The sequence below is a fragment of the Patagioenas fasciata genome, chromosome 26 (assembly GCF_037038585.1).
Source record: "Patagioenas fasciata isolate bPatFas1 chromosome 26, bPatFas1.hap1, whole genome shotgun sequence".
NCBI lineage: Eukaryota > Metazoa > Chordata > Aves > Columbiformes > Columbidae > Patagioenas > Patagioenas fasciata.
This window is the reverse complement of record NC_092545.1, coordinates 7048507-7064169: the sequence shown is the minus strand read 5'-3', so window position 1 is coordinate 7064169 and position 15663 is coordinate 7048507. Positions and strand designations below refer to the sequence as shown.

General features: G+C 50.9%; 1 protein-coding gene across 4 annotated transcripts in view; it reads left to right on the top strand.

The window, feature by feature from the left end:
- Positions 1 to 15663, top strand: part of NSD3 (nuclear receptor binding SET domain protein 3) — a 35515-nt gene that overhangs the window by 9856 nt on the left and 9996 nt on the right. For 3 of the 4 annotated variants that reach the window (XM_071799413.1, XM_065856891.2, XM_071799414.1), the window contains exons 3-15: positions 1133 to 1195; positions 1614 to 1773; positions 2194 to 2348; positions 3117 to 3620; positions 4364 to 4487; positions 6033 to 6133; positions 8313 to 8358; positions 8876 to 9006; positions 9507 to 9635; positions 10080 to 10206; positions 10451 to 10648; positions 11195 to 11365; positions 13869 to 14018. In XM_071799413.1, the coding sequence (XP_071655514.1) occupies positions 1133 to 1195; positions 1614 to 1773; positions 2194 to 2348; positions 3117 to 3620; positions 4364 to 4487; positions 6033 to 6133; positions 8313 to 8358; positions 8876 to 9006; positions 9507 to 9635; positions 10080 to 10206; positions 10451 to 10648; positions 11195 to 11365; positions 13869 to 14018 (2059 nt within the window). The remainder of the gene's footprint in view (positions 1 to 1132; positions 1196 to 1613; positions 1774 to 2193; positions 2349 to 3116; positions 3621 to 4363; positions 4488 to 6032; positions 6134 to 8312; positions 8359 to 8875; positions 9007 to 9506; positions 9636 to 10079; positions 10207 to 10450; positions 10649 to 11194; positions 11366 to 13868; positions 14019 to 15663) is intronic. The other variant, XM_065856892.2, reaches the window with a different exon arrangement.

Sequence of the window (15663 nt, the reverse complement as noted above, 5' to 3'; positions counted from 1 at the left end):
AGGGGCGGGGGGCAGGGATGGGGCGGTCGCCGTGCCCGTGTCCCGGCTCAGGCTGGGCTGCTGCAGCCCGTGCCTCAGCTTCCTGTAGGTTCCCGTGGAACCCTCGTCCTGTGGGTTTGGGGAGGGTTGGGAGATGTGCCCTGTAGGGATCAGGGCTCTCACCTGGTGTAGCAGGTTCGTATGCTCGTTGTGCTGTTGTTGTAATTGTTTTTAATGGAAGACATGGGGCTCTGATTCTGCTCTTGGAGCTTCAGCTGTGCCTGTCCCTCTGTTTGGCTGGTGTTCCTTGGTCATCGCGAGAACAAAATCTTGTGTCTTTCCCAGGCTGCACTGGAACTTTGCTTCTCAAGTTCTGAGTCGTATGTGTCGTCCAGAATTCACCAGGAATCTTGGTCTTGCTTTTGTCCTCCTTGTAGCTTCCATTTCCCTTCCAAAAGGTGGTGCCACAATCAAACCTTGCGTGTTGTTCACCCGTTTCAGATAGCAGATCACTGACACAAACAGGATTTGTGCTGGTGGTTTTCGGTATGAATTCCCCGGTGCAGTCTCAGTTTCATCCTCCCACCGCTTGGCTTTCCACTACGTGATTTCATCTCCGTGTGGGTTCATCATGTACCCTTCCATCATCTTTGGTATTAATGCTGTGAGACTCGTCGCTTAGCCTCATCTTCCCAGCCGCAAACAGCAGCTGTGGTGCAGGCCGAGCTGTGTCACCCCCTCAGCGTGGCTGTGTGAGGCAGGGTGACGTGCGGTTGTTCCCTCCGCCTGACACTCTAAGCTCTCTGGAGACCCAGTGGCTGTAGGGGGGTGTTCGTGCCTGAAATGCCCATTTGAAATGGAAGTGTTATGAAAACACCATTGAGCTCTCAGCTCTGAGAACACTGTTGTATGTAGGTGTGATGGTAGTGGAAATAGTGTAGGGAAAAAAGGTATTTGTTGGTTGTTATGCTGCTGTGTTTTGAATGGGGCGCACGGAGCCCTCATATCTGTTTTTTCTGGGTTCATGGTTGCCTTTCTGCGAAGGATTTTTCCTCCGTGGTTTCGTTATCATGCTTGTGTGTTTGTTTTACTGTCCCCTTACCCTGTTTGTGTTTGTCTTCCTTTTTTCTCTTCGTTGTTCCGTGTTTCCTAGAGACCGAGTGAGGGGCTCAGTGTGGAACGACCAAGAGAAGACGCGGTGCTGGAGGAAACCCCGGTGAGTACACGCAGTAATCCACACTTTGGAACTTCCGGTGTGTTACTGGTTTTGGACTAATTGTTACGTGGGTCAGGTGCCATTTCTTTGAAATCATTACTGCATCAAAACACCTCTCATCCTGCTGTATTTATTTATCCCCAAAGCAATGTTCTTAATCAGTTTATGAAGCAGGGACTTCTTTGGGGTGGTGGTGGAGGTTGCTGTTGCGTGTCTTGGTTTGTCAGTGAGTATCTTGTGTGAATCCCAGCTGTGTGTGACTCCTTCATGTCGTACTGCAGAGCAGTGTTTCTCTCCTGTGAGATTATCAACGTCAGGGGTGCTCCGGAGAAGAGCACCAAGTCCCCGTGGATAGCGAGCGCATCTCTGCGTGCACTGAGCTGCCTTCTGTGGCTTTAAACTTGCGCTTTCTTTGCAGGTCCAGCAGTTCTTGCCTTCTCTTCCTACACAAGTCGGCCATGACATCAAGTTCCAGGTTGGCGATCTGGTCTGGTCCAAGGTGGGAACGTACCCGTGGTGGCCTTGCATGGTTTCATGTGATCCACAGCTTGATGTTCATACCAAAATTAATACAAGAGGTAAGGGAGGAGGATCTTTGTCAGAATACATCAAGTGTTTGTAGTTGTTCCTGTATTAAGAATATCTTGGAACTCTGTTTGAAGGATGAATTCTGCTTGTGTGTGCGCTAACCAGGGCTGTTCCTGAAATGTGTAGAACTAATGCTTATTAGATCACCTCCGCAGATGGGCCTGTGCAAACTGGGCTTGTGCGCAGAGACTCCCACTGCTCTCAAGCCAATGTGTTTGTGAGGACGCTGACAGGCGTGAGGGTGTTCGTGTGGACTTATCTGGACTGATCTCAATCTAAGCCCGTCTTATTTCTGAACTTAAGCGAGGTATTTCCACCCGCAGGAGCTGAGCGATGTGGAGGAGGAAAGCGTAAGCTAAACCAGCCGAGCGTTGCTGATAAAACTGCTGACCAGAACTTTTCGCTTGCAGGTGCCCGCGAATACCACGTTCAGTTTTTCAGCAACCAGCCGGAGCGGGCGTGGGTGCACGAGAAGCGGGTCCGGGAGTACAAGGGACACAAACAGTACGAGCAGTTACTGGCTGAGGCTGCTAAGCAAGCCAGCAACCACTCTGAGAAGCAGAAGGTATGGCGGGCACTGATTGCCTGGAGGGTTATCCACAGCGCCCGTGTAAGCGGAGCTGCCGTGGGGCGGCTGGGAAGCACTGCGGTGCTGTGCCCTGGAAAGGGGGTCTGCGTTTCACTGGTAAAAGTGCTTCTCGTAAAGATACCGAGAGTGTTTCCGTACTCTTGTGACTTCTGTGTGAAAAGGCTGAGCTCACGTTGTTGGTTCCTCCTGATGGTGGTCATCCTGGGCACATCTGGATTAGAATATTGAATACAGATGGTGCCTGTGTGTTCACCACTAACCTGCTCTTTGGAAATACGGTTTTTGAGACACCCTTCCAGCCCTGATACTGGTGACTGTGTTCTTTTCTGTTGTTTTATTGGAAAGGCAGTGTTAGCTACAGAAATTCCTTACTGGGCAAAGGGACTACTGCAGTCACTATTTATGCTGTTCAAAATACTGATGTGGAAGGAAAGGAGTGTTTATAGGAGAGGAAAGAGGATTTAAACTAGGATTAATTCTGTGTCTCGTAACAAAACGACCGGCTCAAATATTGCCACTGCTTGTCTGTGCCGAGATGTAACTGGGGCAGACTCGTGATGGTCGTATGATCCTGTTTGTACTCTCATCAGGGGATTCACTGCCCACCCCTCAAAAACGCCCTGTAAATGGAGAGCAAACTTAAATCTGCTGCCTGAGAGATTTAAAGACCCTCAGGGCTGCTTTTTAAGTGCTATATGTGGCAAAATCTTCAGTGTAATTAGCTGCTTGTCTTTGTTCCTTAAGATTCGCAAACCAAGGCCGCAAAGAGAGCGTGCTCAGTGGGACATTGGTATTGCTCATGCTGAGAAAGCGTTGAAAATGACTCGGGAAGAAAGGATAGAACAGTACACCTTCATTTATATAGACAAAGAGCCAGAGGAGGTTTTGTCAAAAGCCAAAAAGACTGCTGCTTCTAAATCGGAGGCCAAGAAGAGCCGGCGGCCCAAGCCGGCGTCGAGCGCCCCGCCGGAGCACGGCAGCGCGGCCGCGGCGTCGCCCTCCAGCGCCGAGGCGCGCAGACAGAGCCAGCGCAGGCAGTCGAGCGTGGAGGAAGAGGAGCCGCCTCCCGTGAAAATCGCCTGGAAAACAGCTGCGGCTCGGAAGTCCTTACCAGCTTCAATAACCATGCACAACCTGGATCTTCAGAAATGTAACATGTCTCCGGTTGTTAAAATTGAACAGGTTTTTGCCCTTCAGAATGCTGCCGGGGATGGAAAACTCATCGATCAGTTTGTTTATTCCACTAAGGTAGGTACCTGGTGTGGTGACTCCTGTTCGGGGGTTTTCCCAGCGAACGTGTGTCCAGAGGGTGTCACAAAGCACGTTACACTGAATCGCTCCAGTGAAAGGACCGAGACGCAAGTGTGAGAACAGAACCTTGCAGTGCGCTGAACTCGTAGCTGCGGTGCCCCCGCGGTCTGCGTCGCTGACCCGTTGGTGGCAGAGCAGCTCCCTGCACACGGGCACGCTCTTGCTCACAGCGCATCCAGAGTATTAAAGCCCTTCACTCCCAGCTTCCTAGGTGAAGCAATCCAGAAATTCTCTGGGCATCTCAAAACCAGTGGCTTTGTGGGAAATAGATGAGGTGACAAAACTGTCAATAACGCATGAACAAGTACTCGCTCCATCTTGTGTAACCGACTTTCGCAATGAGCTCTGCCTCCTGGCTTCCTCCAGGTGCACAGCAGCTTCCCACAGGCAGTGCAAGGAAAAGGTTTAGGACTGTTTCTCTGCCTGGAGGGTATTTATTTCATCCTGAGCATTAGAGGGGAGGTAACGGTGAGAAAAGTCGCTGGGATTTTGTTTTTCACTCGTGCAAGGGGAGGCAGGGGCGGAGAGCTCTGCGAGGAAGCGGCTCGGCAGAGGAGAGCTCGCTGTGTCCCTGGTGCTGCGCAGCGCTGGGCCTCGCTGTGGGAGGCAGGAGCGGATCGATGGGCCCGTTAGCAGCACGTGCAGCAGCACCTTAAGAGAATCTTCTTTTTCTTTTGAAGGGAGTTGGTAACAAGACAGAAATAAGCGTCAAAGGACAAGACAAACTCAATTCTTCATCAAATCAGAGAAATGAAAAAGCAGCGGTGCAAAACGCGTCCTCTCCTGAAACAACCGGCTCCACAGGTAGGCAGAGTCTGAGAATCCTCGGCTGAACTTTTCCTTTGGTTCCTGAAAAGAGACAGTTTTGAGTCATCCTAAACCAGGTGCTTTTCGAGCTCCTCCAGTCCCTATAGCGACTTCTGTTTTTCAACCGCAGGTTTTGTGCAGACCACGTGAAATCCAGTAACTGCTGCATGTCTGTTGCTGTGTTTGCGATCGTGTCCTTGGTTTAGTCTCAAATGTACTTTTACGTCGGGTATCTAAGATTAAGTTGCAGGTTGCAGCAGAACACCTGGATTGTCTCTCACGGTAGGGTGTGGAAATGCTCATGGTGTTGAAACGGAAAAAATGGAAGACATTTCCTTCTTGAGAAAAAGATCTCAGAATGCTGCCAAGTGTCAGTCCCACTGTAACTGTCCGTCCGGTTGTTTCTCTCTTTACGGACAGTCAGTGGTCAGCATAGATGGGATCAGCATCCTCTGCAAACTCGCTTCCGTTTCTGTACTTGTCTAGTTTTTGGGTAGGCTTCTTTTTCTAGGTTTTCTGGCTGTATTTGGGGACTTCAGTCACCTGCAGTCAGACATACAGAGTCCCATAGCGCCAGGAAAGGAATTCTGTGACTCGAGATCTGGTAACGAGGGAACAGGGCTGAGAATTCCTGGTGTCCAGGTGCAGCTGGAGGGGCCTGGCTGGCCAGCACTGGGATTGCTGGGCCGAGATCCGGCCTGGACCTCGGGGTCAAACGTGCGGAGCTGGTGCGGCGGGGCCCTGCGCTGGGTTCTGGAACCTGCCCGTGGTGCTCGGTGCTGCGCACGTGTTTCTCAGCGTGCCCTTTTTGCAGTTGCTGCGGCATAGAAAGGTCTCCGGAACCTTAGTTGTCAAAAAGCAGGAGCTCCCACTCCATCTCTTGGAATGTCATCATAACCTTTGTTAACCTGAGTTTCTTTCCCGTGGTAATGTTTTCAGAAGCTTTCATTAATTGTAACAGCACATCGCGGTCCTGGTTGCGTTAGCACGGAGCTGGTGCTCAGCTCCGGGGCGCTCAGCGAGGTTGGGTTTGGCACAGCGCGGATCCCGCCCCGGTTGGTGTGGGCCGGTTGGTGTGGGCCGGTTGGAGCAGGGGCCGCTCCCCGCAGAGCGGCGGCCGCGCTGAGGACCTGGGGCTGCGTTTTGTGTCTGAAACGTTGAGCTTGTTTTAGTTGAAGAAGTTGGTGGTGGGTACCTTCCCATAAACACCAAAGATACGGACTGTTCGGTTAAAAATGAGCCAAAGCGAAGACTCTGCTTGAGAGCTTGTTACGCAAACCCGTTTGCGCTGGACTGGTTTCCAGCTTTCTGTTCTGTGACCGTGTCTGGTCCTGAGCCCGATCTCCCCGGCTGTGCAACCGGAGCACGTTGTCTGCAACCGCAGCACCAGTTGCAAAGAGCTCGCAACTGAATTCAGAAATAAAACACTCAAAAGAGGAGAAAGTCTTGGTTTTGTTATTGACCTGTGGGTTTGGTGTTGAACATCTTGCTGTACGCCGAAGAAGAAGGAATCGTGTAATGGAAATGTTTTTCCTTCTTCAGGTTCTGTAGAAAAGAAGCAGCAGAGAAGATCGATTCGAACCCGCTCAGAGTCTGAGAAATCCACCGAAGCTGTGCCAAAGAAGAAGATCAAAAAGGAGCAGGTTGGCTTCCTCCATGTAGAGAGTTAAAATATATTGTGTTCATAAATGTTGTGGCTTATATTGGTGCCTTTCGTTTTCTCCATTCCCCCGGGTTCCGTGTTGGACTGTCTGGTGTCCCTGCCAGTCCCGCTGCCGCCGCTCTGCCGCGGCCCCAGCTCGGTGCTGGGCGGCGCAGGACAGCGCTCGGTGCTGCGCGACCGCTAACGAACCCGCCTCGTTCCCCCGACATTTCTGTTCTCACCAAATGATCTTGTTCCACTAGTTTCTGTTCGATGGAATTGCCACCAGGTCCCTTCCTTTGCTCTTGATTTAGCCGCTGGTTTGTATTGAGGTTTTGTTTTTCGAATGGAGTTAGACTGATTAATCTGACCGCTCTTGCAAATGGACTTTAAGAATGATTTAATTTAAAGATGAAAAGTCAGAGCTTTGCGTTGGCAGACATCAGCGAAGCAGATCTCCTGGGATACACGTCCTTCCTTCCTTCGGTAGATCTGACATGTACAGGGCGTTCCTTTACTCTGGATGTCAGAGGACAAATGTTGTTGCTTTACAAAATTATTGCAAATTCTGCGTGGAAACGAGTAGGAAAGTTCAGTGGATGGGCGTTAATGTTGGAAACCGAATACGCTTTTAACAAGTTTGTCAAAGTTGTTGGTTCTTGTCCTTGCATGGTTGATTTTTCCCCTCCAGGGGCGGCTCCGCTCGAACCCCGAGGGTTTTACATCGGTGTTCCACAGGACAGCTACACCAGGGAGAGCTTTAGCCGGGACAGGCAGGCTAAAGGTTCATGTGGGACGGGGAAAATGTTTTTATCTCTTGTATTTTAATTTATTATTTGCCCTTTGCACTTCATTCACGTCAGAGGTGGGAAGTGAGCCCGGTTGCGGTTTTCTCCATGGTTTTGTCCTGGTGCCGCGGCGTTCGCGTCCGTGTGGAGCAGGAGGATGCTCGAGCGCTCAAAGGTTCAGCCTCAGTGCTGGGTGCGAGATACCTGCCCGGCCCTCCCGCCTCTGCCTCTTTTCAAATGAGTTACTTTGTGTTTGTAAATGTTTCTTAATTTAACAAAGGTATAAGAACCAACAATAGGAGCTCCATGGGTCCCGGTTAGCTTCGCGTGTACGTTACCGAGCTAACCAAGACCGTGAACGTTAAAGTGCTTTTCTCAGGAAAAGTGTGTGACTAAAAGTTAAACACGTGCACTGTAGTGTGCATAACCTTGAATGTATTAAGTTATATTAAAAAAGAAATCTCACTAACTTCTTACAATTATGCAACAATATTTGTTACCCCAGCTCAAGTTTTCTTGCAACTGATTCCCAAATTAGTCTACATCAACTTGGTATAAAATTATAACTGGAACGAGTACAATTAATGGGAAAAACAAAATGTTAATGCTACTGTTACAGTGACTAGTGGAGAAATAAAGTGATTGTTTAGATTTTATATTTGTATTGCAAAATGTATCCTATACAAATCCTTCTATTGTATGTTTTTACTTATTGTACAACAAAATAAAATATTTTTTAAAAAAATTAGAGAATAATCCTTAAATATTTACTAAATGTGTTCCTACATGCATATGTAACCGCATTGTAAAGAAATAACCTGTAACTCTTAACCTTAAAAGCAGGATTTTAGCAACAGCTTCCTCTGTCGTTCCCGAGCAGCCGCCGTTCTCAGGCGTCCGTGGGGTCTGGCAGAGCAGTTTCCAAACTCGCCTCCCGCGGTGGGACGGGGCCCTCGGGCAGCGTGTGCCAGGCCGTGCCCGGTGTTTGCCGTGTGCCGGGCCGTGCCCGGTGTTTGCCGTGTGCCGTGTGCCAGGCCGTGCCCGGTCTGTGCCGTGTGCCGCGTGCCCCGGCCGTGCCGCCCCCCAGCAGCGCAGCCCGCGCCTTGCAGGGCCCTGCCCGGGACGGCCCGGCAGCTGCTGCGGCCACGGCGGGGGCGGCGGGTTTGCCGACGCATGGGGAGCCGCCCCGGCAGCCGCTCGGCCGTGGGCAACGGGCAGGGCCGCGGGGGCTCCGGGCGCAGCGCAGGCCGCGGGTGCTGAGCCCCGGGACAGGCTGCGCGGGGGCACGGCCCGCGGCTGCGGCAGGTGCTGAGCGCTTACCTGAAATGCTTGCTTTTGATACCAGGGAGAGGCTTCCTCTGGTTTTAACTGTGGGTTTTCCTATTCAAACAGGTGGAGATGGTGCCCCTGACGGCGGTGAAGACGGCATTGCAGAAAGGTGAGTTACACCAAAGATAAACTTCCTTTAGAAGTTCCTGGCTCGTCACGTCAGGTTTTCCTTCCGGAAAGGTCCTGATGCTTTCTGGTGGTGAACGTGATAGATGCTGATCTTGATTTCCTTTGCGAGGGTGTTCTGGGTTCTGTTCTCGTTGCTTCGTGCGTTGCTGGTTGCACAGTGTTGGTTAAGGTGCTGTGAGCACGTCGTGCGGGTCCCTCTGCACGCTCTTAATGAGAAAGAAGCCTTTGCTGAGGCACGTTTGAAAGCTGAGTGCTGAGGGGTCGTCTCCTCTGCTACACACAGCTCGGGAGCTTCCTCCGCCAGGTCAACGTGTTCAGAAGTTGGTCAAGAGGTCTTGCTAAGGTGGTTTTTAGGGAGAATTCAACTAGTGTCAAAGTGAAGTCTAGCAGATACAGTGCAGGTTTAGGCTGTCTCTCATCTTGCTTTTTCCTTTATTGTTTTTAAGCAAAACAGTTGAGAACATATATTAAAACTAATTGTAGTATGTTGTGTTCAGGTGCCAGCGAGATTTCGGACTCCTGTAAGCCCTTGAAGAAAAGGAGTCGCGCCTCAACTGACGTGGAGCTGACGAGCTCAGCTTACAGGGACACGTCCGACTCCGACTCCAGGGGACTCAACGATGTACAGGTAGCGGCACGTTGTTCAGTCGTCAGTATAACAGGCTGTCAGTTGTGCACTGCTGTGTGAACACTGTCTTTTCTACCCCTTCCTGTCTTTGTCTAAAAAATAAAGCCTCATCTTCTTCTTTCTGATCCTCTCCATTGATATCAAAAAACCTTTCTTTACAAATTTTCCTACTTCTTTTTCTGGCAAGACCTGGGTTTAGATCAGTGACTCGGTTTGCTTTGTGGAAGTCGTTAGATTCATTGGGAATTGGGAGATGCCGCCATATTTTGGGATAAAATTGAGAGGCATCTGGAAAAAGCAAACTAGATCTCTTTATGGTGTTTCACGTGTATGGGTGAAAAATCCTTCAAGTGTCACGAAGTTCAGCAGCTTTCGAGGACTTTTGTACCTCTTGACACGCTGAGTGACCTTTGGCCGGTGGTGACTGAAGCATTGTTCGGGAATGCCGTTGTCCTTTCAGAGGGCCTGGTTTGAGTGCCTTGGACCTTTCCCCTTTGCAGGGTGGTTTTGGAAAGCGTTCGGACAGCCCCTCCGCTGCTGCCGATGCCGACGCCTCCGACGTGCAGTCGGTGGACTCCAGCTTGTCCAGGAGAGGAGCCGGAACCAGTAAAAAGGACACGGTTTGTCAGGTAAATGGTGGGACTGTACAGGATTAAATGCTGAAGATGTATCGATCCTGTTACTCTGAGCTGACAGACTCTTCAGATTGCACTACTTTGTTTTAACCATTCAGTGTCTCAGGTAAAATTCATGGCTTTTTTAGGAGTTCTGATGCTCTGGAAATGATTCATCAGCCCTCCTGTATGCCAGGAAGTGGCATCTAATTTTTCTACCTACGCTAGCAGGTATGGATTAGATGCCATTTTCTGCTCCATGCAGAGATTTCAGATGGTCTTTCGGGATAGGGCAGAAAGAGAATTTTCCAGTGTTTTGGGGAGAAAGTGGATTATTTTGGTTCAGAGACTCGGGTCTGCCGCAGTTCTGCAGATTTCGGCAGGTCCTGTTCCTCGTTCGCACCCGTGGCCGCTGCGGCGCGTCCAGTGCCCCGCTCTCCGACACCCTCTGTGTTTCAGATCTGCGAGAGCTCCGGCGAGTCCCTGGTGTCCTGCGAGGGCGAGTGCTGCAGCGTCTTCCACCCGGAGTGCCTGGGCCTGCAGGCGCTGCCCGATGAGAAGTTCATCTGCGCCGAGTGTAAGAACGGTGAGTGCGTTCCAGGCTCCGAAAGCTGGGGAGGGATCTGAGGAGCTGCTTTGGGGTCAGAACACACTGAGGTGGGAAGTTCCCAGGTTTTGGGGGTGGTTTTGAGTTACTCCGTTGCTTTTTTAACCTCTGCAGTCTGATTCTCCTTTTCCACCCAGAAAGTTCCTGCATCAAAATCTATTTAAGGTCTGTGCCTCAAAGAATTGGCGTTACAGTTGGGTTTCCTTCTCCCCTCTTTCACCAGGAGAACACACGTGCTTTTCCTGCAAACTCCCTGGCAAAGATGTGAAGCGCTGCTCCGTCAGCACGTGCGGCAAGTTCTACCACGAGGCCTGCGTTCGCAAGTTCGCCACGGCCCTGTTCGAGTCGCGGGGGTTCCGCTGCCCGCAGCACTGCTGCACCGCCTGCTCCATGGACAAGGACATCCACAAAGCGAGCAAAGGTGGGAGCGGGGTGGGGGGGCTCAAATCGCAGCAACAGTGAATAGAACCGCACCCTCTGAAACGCAGCGTGCGGCAAGGAACGAGGGTTTCCCTCTTAATGGGGTCGTTACATTAGATCTGTGGTGGGTGGGAGAACAGCAGCCTGAGACCACTGGGTGTACGTGCATCCACGACCCCTGAGTCCCCCCGAGTCGCCTTTCGTCGTGGGGTTTAATGGGGCTGGGAGCACAAGGCCAAGGGATGTGGTTTGTACCAGACAGTTGGTAGCAGCGTGTAGAACAATTTCTCAAGGAAAAAAGAATCCATTTAGAAATCAACCAAAATATTTAAACAAAACACATAGACTGCAGAATGATTAAAAAGTATGTTTTTTCTTAACAGAGTTTTAAAGCGAAAGATTTAACTTCTGTGAAACCTTTTTTTATGTGAAGATGTAAACTGTTGATTTAGATCCGGTCTCTGGAGCGGGACCCAGCCCTGCGGCCGTGTCGGCGGCCGTGCCGCACGCTGCTCGGGGTGACGGCGCCTCTCTGTCTGTCACACAGGTCGCATGGTGAGGTGTCTGCGATGTCCCGTTGCCTTCCACTCCGGAGACGGCTGCATCGCGGCGGGGAGCTTGTTCGTGTCATCCCACATCCTCATCTGTAGTAACCATTCCAAAAGGAGTCACTCCTCATCAGCTGTAAATGTAGGCTTTTGTTTCGTTTGTGCAAGAGGTGAGCGCGCTTGGTTTTTCCCCGGTTCTATGGTTCTGTGGTCACTTGTGCAGTTTAGTGATAAAATCAGGTATTTTGTAAAGAAAAACTCCCTCAGGGCTCTCCAGGGTTTAAATGCTGCCTGAGATGGTTTTGTTTCCCTGGTCAGCAGTTCTGATGAGAGCTCAGTCGCTGTTCTGGTGGGCAGTGCCTGGTGCTCAGGCACAGCGATGGGTGCTGGCAAGGGCTGCTTGTGCTGCCAGGAGAGAAGGCGGGTGCTGAGCCCCCCGTGCCGGCCCTGGCAGCCCCACAGTGGCTGCTGTGCTGTTACTCACTTAAAACTGTTCACATTTTTAAGGCTAAAAGGTAGGATTTACTCCTCAGCTATAAAAAGCCATTCTAATTCATAACTACCATCACATTTGAGAACTCTGGAAGAGAGGCATTTACAATACCACATCAACAAGTGTCATGCTGGGATTTTCCATATGCAAAAGTTTTGTGTTTGTCTGTTTGTTTTCCCTTTGTTTCCTCTTCCCCACTTGTCGCTCTGTGGCTCTCAGGTCGTGGATGTTCTGCCGCACCGCAGGTTCGGGAGTTCTAGGGCATCAGCTGCTTTAGTCACACAATGCAAAAACACACTGTTCAGGTTCATCGAGGTGACCGAGGCGTTTGAGTGACCATGTGCGTCTTAGACGGCATTTCAGGAGTTTGTGCTGGATCCGTTCTTTTCAGCAGCTTTGAAATCACTGATGAGGAAGTGAAAATGAGATAAATCCTGAAGCTGTTTGGTTTCACTTGTGTTTATTGAGTTGGAGGTTTAGTTTGGGGAAGGTTGCCTTGAACTCGGAAGAGCAGAGTGGTGATTAAAGGCCTTCGAACAGGAAAGATGGCGCCAGGATAATTCCCTTTCTGCCTCTCTCCTCTCTTCCCCTTTCCTCATTTCCAAGTAATGTAGGAGAACCGTTACAAACAATTTCGTGGTACGTAGAGCAGTTCCATAACATTTTCAGCACTTCGGTGTTGTGGTTTCTGTCCCAGTTGTCCCGTCAGTGTGGTACCAGGATCAGACACGGGTTGAGGACAGAGCAGTTTCTCTGCGTCGTCCATGGTTTGAACGGCAGATGAGAAATGTCCCTGGACAAGGTCATAGAAAACCTGCTCTAGAAGATGTTCATGCTTTTTTGCCATTTGACATTTTGTAGTAATTCTGTTTGAATGTGCATCTGGCTTCAGCAGAGGTGGAGCCCCACAAGTCTGTGTCTTCTTGTGGCGATTCACGTAACCTCTGAACCCCGGCAGGCGCAGTCTCCTCCTCTGTGTTCACTGGGTCTTAGTTATGAGAGCCGGACGTGTTCAAACCGCTACCGCTGACTGAATCCTCTCTATTTTACAGCAGTTACCTGCTTGTTCTCTAGACAGTGGCTGTGAGGCTTGTTTCTATGGGCATAGCTGGACTCTGGTCCCGTTGCTGCCCCGATGAGAGGCTCGGCATGGGTAGGTTTAGCAAACCCTGGGTAGCGTTAGGTCTAGCAAACCCTGGGTAGGGTCAGGTCTAGCAAACCCGGCTGGGCAGGGTTATGTTTAGCAAACCCTGGGCAGGGTCAGGTCTAGCAAACCTGGCTGGGCAGGGTCAGGTTTAGCCAACCCGGCTGGGCTGATGTGAGTCCTGTCCGTGCTGTGTCAGCGGGGGGACAGACAGCAGGACGGGAGTGCCCGGAGCACCACACGGGACAGAACGCGATGGAGACACTGGGCTGTGTGTGTGTGAGAATGGTTCCTCAGTGGGCTGTAGCTGATCGCAGCGCTCAGCTCTGCCCCTGTCCCAGCGGCCTCGGGGGCGGCTGTGCGGGCCGCAGCTGCTCTGCTGTCCCCTGGGCTGGTGGCCGGGAGCTGGCGGGCGGTAGCCGCGGGTCTCAGCTGGGCTGCGCTCGGCTGCTCCGTGGTGATCGGTTCGGCAGCGGGGGGGGCAGGGCTGGCGGAGCTTTGCTTGCGAGCGCCGTGTGGGGCAGGACTGTGTCGTCCTTACAGAACCACTGTTCCCCCCGTTAGCTTCTTTCCCAGCACGGTTCTGAAGGCAGAGCCCTTTCCCCTGTGCGATCGGAGCGGCAGGTGGGCCGGCGGGTGCCCCGGCTGCTGGTCGGTTTGTGCCCGGCCTCGTCCCCAGCTCCCATCAGCAGCTTTTGGCGCGGTGGGGAGGGAGGGCTGGTCACACACATACACCGCTGCTTGCTTTTCTCGTGCTTTCCTGTAAATGCAGATTAAGAGTAAAAGCACAATTGCAATTCCACTTACAAGCCGTTATTCCTCATAGGTTTGTCTGGCTACGTTTAATTTAGTCTCTCAAACACACAACCTTTTTCTTAGCAGAGAAACTCTGTCAGACCTTTCTTTTCCTCCATTTTCTTTTATTTTCATTCACGTAAATGCGTTAGAGATGTTCATTTGGTTTATTTTATTTTCTCCTTTATGGAATCATGGGTAGTTTCATTGCAACTCATCTCTTTCTGTTTGTTTCGTATAGGGCTGGTAGTGCAGGACCATTCAGACCCCCTGTTCAGTTCATATGCCTATAAGTCCCACTACCTACTGAATGAATCAAATCGTGCTGAGTTGATGAAATTACCTATGATTCCTCCTCCTTCGTCAGCTTCCAAAAAGAAATGTGAGAAAGGTAACCAAAATAGTTTCTTTCTCTTTAATTTACTTTTGCTTTTTCTGTTATTTCTCTCTCTCTAAATCAAACAAGAAATGTCTGCTTGTCAAGCACCATTTACTGCTTCTCAGTAAACTTCACTCATTGGTTATTGTGAGCTTGTGTTCATGTTGTTGGCAATTATTTGTATTACAAAAGGGCTTAAAATAATTACTGTCTCTAAATTCTCCTCGGAGAGGGAGATGGGTGCGTGTCTGGCCAGGCTGGTCCAGCCCTGGGGGAGCTGCTTCCCCGGTGATGTGAGGCGGTGGCAAGTAGAGCTTGATACTGTAGCTCAGGACTGAGCAGGATGGTGCAAACCAGCTTCTGAACTGGGTTTTCCAGGTGAAGAAGAGGGGCTGCTGTGTTCGAGGTGTTCGGGGGCTCCCGCAGAGGAGAAGGGGACGTTCGGGGGGCGGTGGCTCCAGCGGGGGCAGTGGGTTCTGTCTGTGAACGTGTCCGTCAGTCCGGGACCCCCGTGCTGCCCCACCGGCCCCGCATTGGGAGCCACGGGGACACAGGACGGGGTCCGGCGGAGCCCAGGTGGGGGGTCCTGTTCCCCACTGAAATCCGATCTCCCGAGAGCGGTCACAGACGCTGCCCCGTGAACCGTGCTGGGGTGAGGTTGTTTGGGACGTTGGTGGCTTTCAGTGGTCCCTGTGATTCCTGAAAACAACAATTATTTTGAGCCCTGTCCTTGGCCTGAGCGATGTCTCACGGGTGCATCCGAGAGCAAAGCGGGGGGTATTTTCTTGCTTAGCACTGAAAGTTATGTGTTTGGTTTGGTTTTGCATCTCTTGGCATTTTACCGTGTTGGATGACGTTTCAGCAATTCACGCTGGCTCTGTATTTCCTCTGAAATAACCTTTGCGACAAAATATTTTGGAAGTTGAAATTTGATGATGGGTTTGGGAGCCCTGGAAGATCCACGTTTGCATTTGCCGGTCTCGAGCAGAGGAAATACAGCGCTGGTCACGATCTGTTCAAGAACGCGTGTGCCATGCAGCGAGCTGCCCGTGCGGTGACATTGTCAGTCTATAGGTGGACAAGGTTTTCTGGTAGCGTTTGAAAGTTGCTCTTAGCACTTCTTTTGATATTGTGCTTGAAAATTGCTTGAAATCCTCTCAAGTCTCTCCCAGATTTTCCATCTGGGACACAAAAACTTGTTAATTAAAAAAAAAAAAATATTTCTCTTTAAGAAGTATACATATTTTACGTACATATTTGAATATTACAGCATGTGTAACGTGTCCAGCGTTACTGTTCGAGCCACTTTCTCTGCGAGGGCAGCTCAGGGATGCGCTGGGCTCCCCACATCTGATCCATCTGCCAAAACATCTTTGGCCCAATAAGCGAGAGCTTCAGAAATGGACGTAAACTGCTGCTCAGAGATTTCCTTGGTGCGCAAAAGGAACTTCGGGGATGGGGCCAGCTCCGGTGGGGCCTCATTGTGCGTAAAGTTCCTTTTGTGGAACAGACAGACATTATGGTTCCTCTGTAACGTCCTTGGTGCAGAAAAGCATTGCTCGACCTATAGGCTGCGGGGTTTGGGATGCACCCTGAGTGACTGCGGGGGGATTCGGTCACAGCAGTGTTGGTTGCAAAAGGGGTTTGTACGAGGCGG